At 42.8% G+C, this 12,450-nt stretch overlaps 1 protein-coding gene across 2 annotated transcripts in view; it reads left to right on the top strand.

Moving 5' to 3' along the window:
- The window catches only part of erbb4b (erb-b2 receptor tyrosine kinase 4b), a 297,664-nt gene that overhangs the window by 162,391 nt on the left and 122,823 nt on the right, over positions 1-12,450 (top strand). For both annotated transcript variants that reach the window (XM_076746331.1, XM_076746332.1), the window contains exon 3: positions 8,042-8,228. In XM_076746331.1, the coding sequence (XP_076602446.1) occupies positions 8,042-8,228 (187 nt within the window). The remainder of the gene's footprint in view (positions 1-8,041; positions 8,229-12,450) is intronic.

The raw sequence follows: 12,450 nt of genomic DNA, 5'->3' as shown, positions 1-12,450 counted from the left end.
GCTTTTAGCTTCACCACTGATATTTGGAGAAGTGATTCTTGAGGTCTCCCATCAGTTCAGCTGCACAGTGGACTAATAAAAGGGCCTCACACTAGTCAGAGTCAGGGCAGTCTGAAGAGTTTTGTCTGCATTGTGGCCCGAGACAAAGCTAAAAATATGACCAGGCCACTGGATGATCCTGGACTCGTGAGCCTGCCATATGTCACTCACACCCTTCAATCCATTGTGAAAGAGGGGCGTTTGGCTCAGAGAAGTGTTGCTCATGTGGAGACAGTTTGGTGCAAAATACTCACGGTGGCTTTTAAACATCAGGCTATCCGTTCTGGCTCAATTTCAGGAGCTGAACTGAAAAGTGAGCTCTTGATCCTTTGCTTCAGATGTGATTCCTGCTGTCACTTTGCTGCAGAGACTCTTGACCACAGAGACTGAGAATAAAGAAATTTTAGCTGAGGTGGTGAAATTGTGCTTTCCTGACATGGAAAGTTGCCCCACATCTTAACTATTGTTTGTGAGTGTGTGAGAGAGAGTGGGAGAATAATGCAGGGATGGTAGACATAAAAAAGACAAATATTTGCTGCTTTACTGTTTTACTATTTCACTTTTAGGCATCCATGCTGCGTGGTTAATTAACTGTAGTTTGCTACTCTGGCCCACATGTCATGAAGATACATATCAGCAGCATGCAGTCATGCAGTAGTTTAGTGACTTTCAGTTGCAGTTGCTAACAGAAAAAAGGCCTGTGACAGGAGATTGCGGCCAGTCACAGGTCATTTCAGAGAGACATTGGCTGCAAATGTAGATGCACTTACGCATGCCTTCAGATGGTGAAAGCCTGATTCAGTGGCAGAAAATCCTGTGACTTTTGATGAATTTCCAACACCTCCTTTGCCTACAGCGCTGAATAGTACAAAACACGTGTGAACACGTCGCGGCTCCACACGGAGCTTTGGGCTCATTATATTTGATGCCATGGCATTTGTATCACTGAGTAGCAAAGAGGCATAATGACAAACAGTAGGGAACTTTTGAGGAGAGACAGGTGTGTTTGTGTGTGTGTGTGTGTGTGTGTGTGTATGTGTGTTTGTGTGTGTGCACTAGCCTCTCATCTCGCTGTTAGACGGCATTGCAGCTGCCTCTGAAGCTTGATGCACTCTGCTCTGGCCCCATGAACCGCTGGAGGGGCGTCGAAAAGAGGATGAGTCGCGGTGAGAGGGACCAGGGTCTCGGTGAGGCTCACCCCATGGAGAGCAGGCCCTGTGAGGTTTGACTCCTTCTGCTGCCGATCGAACTCGTGGGTTTGGTGGGGGAGGCTTGGCAGAGTGATATATGGCAGCAAAGAGAGAGGCGGAAGGTTTTACATGGCCTACTACAGCTTTACGTTCTTCTATCAGTACTTGGTATCTGCAACTTCCATGATGTACTCTTACTTATTCTTCACTGCAACTTGAAGAACACCTCTTTTCGCTTGTTCAATACCATTCATTAGTGTGCGCTTGAATACTCTACCACGTTAATGAATGGCATACTCATTTGGTTTATATTGGTGCAGCAGCGTTAACAACCTGAGGGTGCAAGACAGAGAAGGAGAGAAAGGCATTCAGTGTGTTGAACAGGGAGAGAGAAAATGAAGTGGAAACAAAGGACAGAACAAGCAAGAGAGAAAGATACATGCGTTTTCTTAATTACTGTGTTAGTAAATCAATAGGAGTTGTGCCATGTTTCATTGTCTGTGCTGCAACTAGGGGAGAGGAGTTAGACAAGCTGAAAGGCATCAAGCAGCAAATGTTGGCAATAAAAAATCAGCCTCATTCAACCTGTGACCACCAAACACCCACAGCTCGCCCACCACCACCCATTCTCCATATCTGTGTAATCACACTTCTAACCTCACATTTACAAACAGGGATTAGAGGCAGATGCTTCACAGAAGATCGCATCTCTCTCCTTTTTCAGCTCAATTCTATGACTGCAGGAGTAACTCCTCAGAAAAGAGACCTGAAGAAAACACTAATTTCTTATTTAATTATCAGTTATACCACACTGTTGATTCAAACCATATTGAGATCTCAAAATAATGCACTTAACATGCTATAGAGTACTAATCAATAAACATTAATGCTAAACATTACAGTACCCATGTCATGTGTACATTTGTTGTGTGTATGTGTGTGTGACTGTGGAGAAATTTTGCATGGGCCCACAATGTACAAATTTAACTGTAGTTAATGGAGCCACAGGTGACAAAGCTGAGGAGAACGTAGCCTTTTCTGCAACTTTTCCAGTAGAGCCAGATGCTTAGGAAATATGCAGTGGGAATGGGAAGCATCCCATCCAAATGGAATCCAAAAACCACATTAGCTTGTGCAGCAGATGTCTGTTCCTATGCCAAAGACTGAGCAAGCTCTAGGAGGGTTTTTTATAGTAAAATAACACATGACCAAGGCCTTGGACTTATGGAATTATATAATAGCTTTCTAAGCTTTCTTTCTCTATCTTAATTGCAATGGGTGTTTCCATTTTTTTTTGTTTTGTTTTTTTTTTTGTCCACCCCTGTCTGTTCACATGAGGCTCTCCCAATTCACCCTATTCTCTGTACTTGATCATCAGGGTGTTTTCTGTCGGTCATGTATGCACCTTACAGGGCTTTCTTGTCATCATGCTTGACAAGTAGACTGTCATACTGTCGCAACCAATGACACTCAAGCGTCAAATGAACACTAGACATTGCCTCGGCACACAGGACATGCACACACACTGAACAGGGACTTCTCAAAGTCACCCTTTCTTGCCAATCTCATTAGCACGCAACGACCACTCCAAAGCTGAAACAAAGGCCAAAAAAACACACTCTAAGGATCATACTGTCTATCAGATAATTCCTGTTCTATTGTATTTTCTTCTGAGTCATTTTTTACTTCAGGTCATGTTACTTGTTGCTGTATGCACATTTTGATTAACTGATATTGCCTCTCTTGCCTTACTATAAAGTGAATTTTCATTTTATTTGTCTCATTGAAATCCTCAGTGACATCCTTGAGTAAAACAGTGGTCCTAGAAACCATCTGGCATTGACTCTCAGTAGAAGCAGGGGAAGGACATGGAATGACAACAGAGTGGCTTCGAATCTTTCATGTCGCTTGTTCTTTTTTGCTTTTGTTACCACAGTCAACAAAAAAAAACAGTCTAATCTCACATGAGAATACCTTTGTACAGCCACACACACAGAGAGAGAGAGAGAGAGAGAGAGAGAGACAGGTTTGTTTTATGAGAGCATGAGAGGTGTGACGTAAGAAACAAAAGGGATAGTTGCTCTTCATCTTCAAAGATGAGTCATCATAATCATCTTGTCCAAGCAATAAAAGACACTTGAGCAATGCACAGACATACCCTCTTGCACACACACATACGCACACATCAAAGGCATCAACTGCAGGTGTTTGAAGTGGCTCATATTGGGTTTAAGCCACTCCAGAGGGAATGAGGAGGACCTGGCGGTTTGTGGGGCTGGAGGTGGGCCCTTCGGTGACTTAAAGCAGAGCGTGGCAACAACACATCAGGGACTCCACTGGGAAATATTGCACTCACGCAGCACCAACATGATGATATTATAAAGTCATATCATAACTGACTTTGTGAGTGATATGCATGAGTTATTCACAATGGAGGGTTAACACTCATTTATAAAGATTGATGCCAGAAATTAATGTCAAAACGGTAATGAAGCCTTCACTTCTCAAAACTGGGGCAATTTACCAGCCATATTTCCAGTATGTTATCACTTGCATTGAGGATGAGCTCCTGGGAAAACTCAGGAGGATTTTCTCACTTAGACTTGTAGACACTCCATCCGGATTCTGTGTCTGTTTACAGATGTGGATGTGAGCTCAGGCAGAGGGTTTAGGGAAGCGATATGGAAATCGAGGATGAGGGCTTAGTGATGCAAGGCAAACCTTAAGCCCTCCCTGTGCACTCCTGTGTATCAGACTTCAATGACCGCAGGCCCGCGGAGCACATCGGTACGCCTCAATATGTATGGAAATGAGAGGCAATCATGCTAACGTGTGTTCAGTCTCTCCAAACATGCTAATGGTGTCATTGCACTTTCAGCCCTGCGTCACCCCTCCCAACATTTCGCCCCTCCTCAGACCCTTTGCTCTCTCTGTCACTTTCCTGACCTGGAACAGGTGTGGTTTTAATTATGCATTAAAATACACATAAACCCAGTCCGATCCACTTGAGTGAGCTCCTCCTCCTGCAGTGTGTGTCCAGCCCTCTCTTTTTGCCTCTCTATCCTTTCTCCTTCCTTCCTTCGCTAACTCTACCCTAAAAACCTCCCTCCCTCCCCTCTTCTTTTAGAAGTTGGGGATTGAAGGACTCGATTTCAAAACCGTGCACGTCTCTGTGACTCAAGTGAGGGGTTTGTTCCGCTGCCACACTTCCGTTCACAAATGCTGGGGAGGAGGGAGGAGGGAGAAATCCCTGTTAATCTAGTGAATCTGGCTCTCTCTGTCTCTTTTGTTCACTGTTACTGGGACTCTGACGCATTGATCTCTCTGGAGGCATGTGGGGTGTGTGCGGGGCGTGGGGTTGGGTGCGTTGAGGGGCTGCTACACAGTTCAGTCTACACGCAGTAAAGGAGTCTGCCATCTCAGTTAAAAAAAAAAAAACTACTATGCATATTCACTGAAAGGATTACAGATGCTTAACTTGCACCTTCCGATCTGAATCTCCACTATAAGAGATGACAATGTTGACATGACAAACTGGAATAGAAATAAAGAGGAAGAGAGAAGAAGAAGAGCTTGGGTTCTCTGCTAAATGTGCACCTGCATCAAGATAGAGCTATTTTTAGTGGGAGAAATTCAGGACAACAGTGTGTCATGTTGTTATCTTTAGCAGTCAATTTACTGCTCTAATTGCACTGTAGCTACAGTATATAGAGGAGGTCATGCAAATGAGTCGGGAATAAATTTAGCACAAGCACACACACAAAAATGAAATATGCTACTAGGCTGGCACATAACTCCAAACTCAGCATTGTTACTCCATCACACAATGGGGGCTCTTGTGCATTAACACATTTTTGAATATCATAGTTTAGATGTATTAATGTAGGGAATACAGTGCCTGTTTCCCTGAAGTGGGCACTCAGTGCACTTGTCCTGCACCAGTGGTATTTGGGGGTGGGGTGGGGGGGGGTCGCCTCTTTTGTTGATCTTTGTTTAATGAAAGTGACCACGCAGAGAGGGTCTGGCCATTAGCTCAGCAAGAACCTGTAATCACTACAAGTTGTTTCCCTTTTTTCATCCAGTTCATTATTGAACAAACAATCTGTGGGGAGAAAAGCGTGCGTGGCTGCCATCTTCTTTCCCCCTCGTTTTATTTCCCTCAGCAAGGCTGCACTTTGGAAAGTATTGATTTGATGGCTTGAAAATAACAAACCAGCAACCGTGCGAGTGGAGTAATAAACAGGCTCAGGAGAAAAAAAAAAAAAAAAAAGCACCCATGAAGTGTGTGCCCTGAAATAATAATCAAATAACAATAATCAGCTACTGTATATGCCCAGATTCTGAGTCGATTGCTATTGCTTTTGTGTACCACCCCCCAGCTTTTGGTAGCTAGAAAAAGCACCTGGATGGTAGATGGGGAGGATAGTTTATGGCACAGCGCCCAGGGCAATGTCACTGGACTACATAGACTTGAAGCTATTTGGTTGTGTAGCAGGGTAGAAAAGACCTTCAAATCCCCAGCAGGGTGAGTTTGAGTCATCCAGCACACCTCAGCTCTTGGCTAGTGAAATAAAGTAAAGTGTGAAGTATGGCCCTGGTTGTCTAACTCTGTGTTCACGCCAATGGCACAACAGAGTACAAAGAAGAGACAGTGTACACTTATGCATGCGCACACATTTGTGATTTTCATAGACAAATGCACATGCACACAACAATGACGCATCAACTTTTGCATGATTATCCTCAGTGATTCTCTGACTGTTGGAAGATTTTTATCTACAGAAAGTAGCTTACTTGATCTTTTTTTTTCAACGAGTTTCTAAACTGATATGCACACACACACACTGAGTATAAATTCCTCATCACTCACACACATAAATACACACAGACTCACCAGACTCCGGCCCGTCTGTTTCTATTAATGGTAATCAGCAGGGTAATGATGACGGAGCTCTGACTGCGGCTTACTTACTGGTGGCTGATGGCCATGCTCTCTGACAGCTGTCAGCCGCCATGACTACACTGCCAGGGCCCTCCTTAGGACTTATTTGAGCTCACCACATCAGCTGCAACAGCACTTCACACACAGACTTGTTGATTATCAGCATCAGCGGGCCGGGTGTGGAAAGACTTCTCTGACCGCCTGTCTGCTAATGACAGCCACCATGATGGTGGATGGGAGAAAGAGGACACAGCCTGTCACTTTGATTCATGCAACAGTAGCTCCAACTGGGTGGCTCCTTGCCAAAGTCTCGACAGTCGTTATATCCCCTCCTAAATGACATTTAAAGTGTGAAGCAATGGCTGTCCTTGTGGTTCAGTCACCCCAGGCCGGAGCCCGGACATGAGCGCTGAACCCTGTGCCAAGTTTTTGCATTGAGGTCACAAACCCCAGAGCAAGTTCTCCTCGCTCAGATGCTCGTACTCAACTCGCTGGCGTGATTGAATATGTGGAAAGTGACCTTGAAAATGGCTGTTTTCAATGATCTGATGTATGTTTAACTTTTCTTTTTATCCATTTTTGTTTTGTTTCCTTTGTTTGTTTCTGCTTCTTCTGCATTCTTTCTCTGCCCCTCATCTCCTTAATTAATTAGTTCATTTCAGAGGCAACTGTTTTGGCATGAGACGTGTGTCTATTCCATGCAGACACAATGAATTACGTTCAGCATGAAATGATAAATCCAGAAGCACTGGAGGGAAGGAGAAGAAACATTCTTGGTAGATTCAGAGTTATTATAACCTTTGATTTATCAACCTCTTGAAATTTTGTGACTGCCGTGCATCTTTTCAAACTGCATGGACAACATGCTGTAAAACAGCTTGTAAAAGGATCGAACATAAACCAATCACATGGTTCTACCAAGTGCCCCACATTAAAATTATCAATATCCAAAGCTTTTAAATTGCATGACAGAGCAAAATTAAATGCAATTAAGAGTCTAATGATTCATTTTCGGTGTGTAGTTGTTGGCCGAGTAAAGGAAAGGTGTGGGAGACGTATCCAATGCGTCACATGGCTCTGTTGCTTCTATAGGATTCATTTATGCTATGTGATGTGATTCAAGCTGGGAAAAAATGTGAAAGACATTGTGAAACTGTGGCCTGTATCCAGTTGGTTGAACATAACAGCATTTATGCTTTTGTCCACTTCCACCTAACAGATGACAGAGCTGAAGTTTGAAAGTGCATCATTTCAAGAAGCTTATTTTCAGAGAGACATGCTCTCTTAGAAGATTTTAAAATAGCTAAAACCAGGACGATTTGGCAGAGTATGAACAAATATCTTCCATTTTAAATGAATTGTCACAAGCGTACAACAAGGTCGATCTAGAAGTGCAAAATCTTGGTTGAAGTAGGCAGACTCTAAAGCTCTTGATCAACATGCTGCAAAGTGTGAAAAGAAACCAAATAAAGCACCGTGCACTTTGTGAATAGTCAGCTGTTTCTCTTTTCATGCTCAAGATTTATTGTAAAATGTCCTTTGTTTGGGTGTTTTGTACAGTGGTGCATTGTTGACTGAAAACATTATTGGCTAAGCCTTAAATTTGTCAGATTAATTCATTAGAGACACATGAATATGGTGTCCTTAAACCCTGCTCGTGGGTACTACAGTTTAATAAACTACCTCTCAACCTTCAACTATCTCACTTGCTGATTCAGGAATTTTAAATCCATTGAAGGACATAGATTTTTTTTCTATCATGTCTGTCACATAACTACTGATTTGCTTCCTTAAGTGTTTTTATTCATGCAAGAATTTTCTGCACAGTTAAAGCACACACTAACAGCTCCCTTCGTAATTCTGCCCACAGTCTATCCGAGAGGTAACAGGCTATGTGTTGGTGGCCCTGAACCAGTTTGACTACCTACCTTTGGAGAACTTGAGGATCATCCGAGGGACCAAGCTGTATGAGGACCGCTACTCCCTCGCAATCTTCCTCAACTACAGACGTGATGGAAACTTCGGCCTGCGCCAGCTGGGTCTGAAAAACCTCACAGGTGAGTGACTGAATTATTTTCTGGTGACTCGCATTGTGAGTGAGCAAAGAAAAGTAAAAAAGTGACCGGTTAGTCAAAGCTGATATGTGATATGCTTCGGTATGTGGTCAGTCAGTCAGTCCAATCTTTGAAAAATCTTGCTTTTATGTGAGATCAAACGTTTAACATTCTATATTTCCATGCCTCCTGGAGTGTGTGTATGTGTGTGTGTGTGTGTGTGTGTGTGTGTTTTCCCTTTCGTTCACCACCTGCTGGGAACTCCTCTCAGGTTAGGACAGCTCTACAGCTGTCTTAAATCCTGCAAGAGATAGGAGTCATTTTTGAAGTTTAGAAAGTTGATGAGATGAGGCATATTGCCCAGCACAGTGGTATAGTGGTGTCTGGAGAAGTGTGTATACTCTTAATTTATGCCCCTAAAGCCACAAGAATCAATTTAGCATTGCAAGGTTGTTTTTAATTCTGAATGCATATTTTTGTTTGCTTCATCTTTCCTATTAATTTTGTGAATTAAATATTCCATAGGCTATTTTTTATTTATTTATTTATTTATTTATTTTGCTTTAACTTTTTTGCATCATTAGGTCCACAGGGAAGGTAGACCTCACTTATTTTTTTTCCTAGGATGGCGAAGATATAGCCTGCCCTACTCTGCCTCTGACTGGCTTACCTTGATGTTCTGTTATCTAACCCTAACTAATCGTCATGCCTAGATCTAACCAACTGAACCAACAAAGAAAACAACTATGAACCAATCAGAGGCAGATTAGGGCAGTTCGTGCCTTTGCCATCCTAGGAAAAAGGCGATAGTTGCAGAAAATGGTGGCAGTCCACATAACAGCATGAGCTTGATAAAATGGGAACAACCTGATATTTTGAAACCTATTTTTGAGTTTTCCTAACCAATTATGTCAAGAGGTAGATAAACTGAATGCTTCACAGACTCTTACCGGAAACATTATTCACTTCACTCACTTCATTACCTCGTTTCAAACTGCTCTCCTTGGAGTTAATGATTTCAAAAAGGTCTTCCAGCTGAATTCAACTTTGATCAGATCACCACCTTGAGTTAGCTGTGTTAATCAACAGTTGCTTTGCACAAGGTTGCCTAACCTCTGATTTGAAACGATGCTGACAAGCAACAGTTGTTGGTATTGTTTCACTCTAACAATAAGCTAACACGATATCGCTGAAAAGATACAGCAAGGTCATAACAGGTGATTCAGGAGTGCCTTCAGAAAATCTTTCACAGAAATAGAATTGCAGTGAAACACTGATTGGAGGATATATTGCACAGTTAATTTAATAAATTGTCCATTGTGCTGGTAGTCGTTTACTGGCTTCTGTCACTTTCAAGTACCTGACCGCTTCTGTTATCACAATTAACCCTCACACACTAAGGAATATGATGCTGACTTGCGATGTTGTTGAAAGACTTTATCTCTTCTGTTGTTTCCACACGTCACTCCTGTCTGGTTTTCAACCCATCCGACAATCGACCCAAGCACGTTTACTCAGAAGCTGGAGAAGACAGTGGATGTGAGTGCAGATAAATAGTGGACTAAGTAGGAAAACATCGAGTGGGCGGCTCTGCCTCTTTATGAACAATGGATCCTTGTGCTACGAGGATTCCTTCAGGCTCCCTGACCCTGAGGTCAGTGCGAAATGAAGCTCTTGACTTGCAAAAAAGATGTAGAGCTTCTCCGATACAGGGCTAAGTGGGGCATGCCAGGGCCAGGGCCAGCTCATGATGTGTGCAACACAAGGTCAGAGGTGTTATTTACTCATTTTGAAGCTAAATCCAACCTCACAAATTTTCTGAGTGAGTGAAAATGGAGGGAGAATCAATTTGTGTTTTGGCTGAATAACATTAAGTAAAAGTGTTATCAGTAAGTCCTGGTCAGTTGTGTTCAGTCCCATGGTGCAAACACTGCTATGGTTTTTTTTTTTATTATTATTTATTTAATTTTTTGCTCTCCAGTGCAATCATAACATAAATTATTTCCCTTATTATCTTTTACACATAGGGAAGCACGAGGAATGAGATTTGAATGATTTATTAGGTAGCACCACAAAGTGCCATGCATGTCCTCGGTGATGGGGAATGTCAGTAAAATGTGCTTTGAAATGACTTGTGCTTGGGCTTATTTTCTCTGTGGGGATGAAGTCCCAGTGCAATCAGACTGGACTGGTGGCGCACAGCACGCTGAAGCTTGATTCCACCCGATGATGTTTTGGGAGAAATATTACACGAATGCATGAATATATGTTATATATATAAGCATGATAAGAAGTGTGCCAAGGAGACACTGAGGCAATATGAGAAAGACAATGTCATCAGCTTGCACTACAATTTTAAAATTCTGTCTGTACTGAGAGATTACAATTTATTCCTCGGCTCGAATTTATTTAGATTTGTAAGGAGGAAGCATTGCACTGAGCTTGTGTCTCTGCTGCTTCCAAACCCACTTTCTAAATAATTCAGTTGTTTCTCATTGTTCTCTTCAACTGTTCCTTCCCTGTGATCCCCCAGAGTCGAAGGAAACAACACATCCATCCATGAGTGTCTATGCAGCAACAGTATGTGCTTGTGTGTTGTGTTCCATCTTGTATTCGTTCTCGCATGTTGCGCCATAGTTAGGGAATTGCATTTGTCCAGCACCACGAGCAGCTTTTTTTTTTTTTTTTTTTGCTTTTTGCCAAGCCGGTCCTCTTCATTGTGGTGCCAAGTTGAAGCCAGTGCTGAGGGAGCAGGGGCTGGACTCTGTGAGAAGCTGCTGTTTGATGTGCCATCCGTGGCCTCGAGCCATGAAGTAGAGGGGAAGTTATGCACAACAGCCATGGCCTGAATCTGCTCTGCCTCATAACTCTGACTGTTTGAGTTTCACACTTGCATTTTTTCGTTCGTGCTTACAAGTAGAATAGAATAGAAAAGAATTTTCTCACTTTCTTGTCAATGAAAAAATGTTCTAAGGAGATATCTGCCTGGTTATAGGAAGATTCTCTCATGTACGACGGTTTTGTCGTTATTACAACACACAAACTAGAGGTCCTGGGTGCTTCCCTTGGTTCTTAAGGTGGCGAGGTGAGTTTTAACTTTGTGTTACTCACAGGACTTTGTCTGCAGGATCCTTTGTGGTTATTTGCTTTGTGTTTATAGCATGCAGGAGGGTGTGTGTGCCAGTTCAGCCTCTGACTGAACTCAGCGCTCATCAGACTCTGGTTCTTTCTGTTATTTCCTCTTTTCCCCTCCCCCCTCTGTATGTTCAGTAAAGTACATTTCCCCTCCAGTTAGCGGTTAGCATGGATGAAGAGACTAATTACAGTACATTATAACACCCAACAGTGGAGGTCGGCTTCTCTGCAGCTCACTGCTGCATACTGGCTGAGATGCAAAAGTATAGATATATCCACTTTTTAATCTCAAAAGTTTGAAAAATAAACTGTGAGCTGGTACACGGCTGCAGATGAGAGCAGAATCCGGTGTGTCTCCGGGTGTTTATTCCTCCAGAACCTCCGTTTCTGCCCCCGCCTCTCTCCTCCAGAGCTCCCCAGCACTCAGCAGCTGTCTGTTGGTGAACAGCGGCTCCGTCCCCCGCAAAGCCACTCTGCAAAGCACCGCAACACGCACACATTTCTCATTCAAGTTGAATATTTTCAAATACGTGACAGAAAGTTTGCATATTTTCATCTTTGCATTGACTTTGCTTCACTTTCTGTGGAGACACACCGAGTCCAGGACCCAAATCAGGTCCTAATTGTATGCAGTCTAATTGTGTTCAGGTAGGGTCTTGTGCTTTTTCACAGTGTCTTGTGTCTGCATTTCATCATGTCTATACCTGAGTGGATCCAAGCCTTCGCTATCCGCTGTGGTCATGTTGCTTCATCATCATCGCCAGAAAAAAAAAAAATGTGTCTTTTGAGTATGAACTGTAACGAGATGTGTAGCTACCCTTTTTGGCTTGGCTGCTCATAATTGGTGGCACATCATGCTCCCTCTTTTTGGGTCTGTTCGAGCCGACCGCATTGTGAATGAGGTCTAATTATCCTCGAGTCTTTTTCAGACCAGTTCTGGCTGCTTTCAGGTCTCTTTTCCATCAGGTATCTTTTTTGTGAAAATGCATGCATGCATGTCAAGTTTGGGATCCTTTTGGACCCGTAAAGACCTTGAGTACCAACTTATCTTTTTATAACAAGAAACTTGTCTTGGAGGGTCTATCATATC

This window comes from Chaetodon auriga, chromosome 13 (genome assembly GCF_051107435.1).
Source record: "Chaetodon auriga isolate fChaAug3 chromosome 13, fChaAug3.hap1, whole genome shotgun sequence".
Classification (NCBI taxonomy): Eukaryota; Metazoa; Chordata; class Actinopteri; order Chaetodontiformes; family Chaetodontidae; genus Chaetodon; species Chaetodon auriga.
This window is presented reverse-complemented; position numbering and strand designations above follow the sequence as displayed.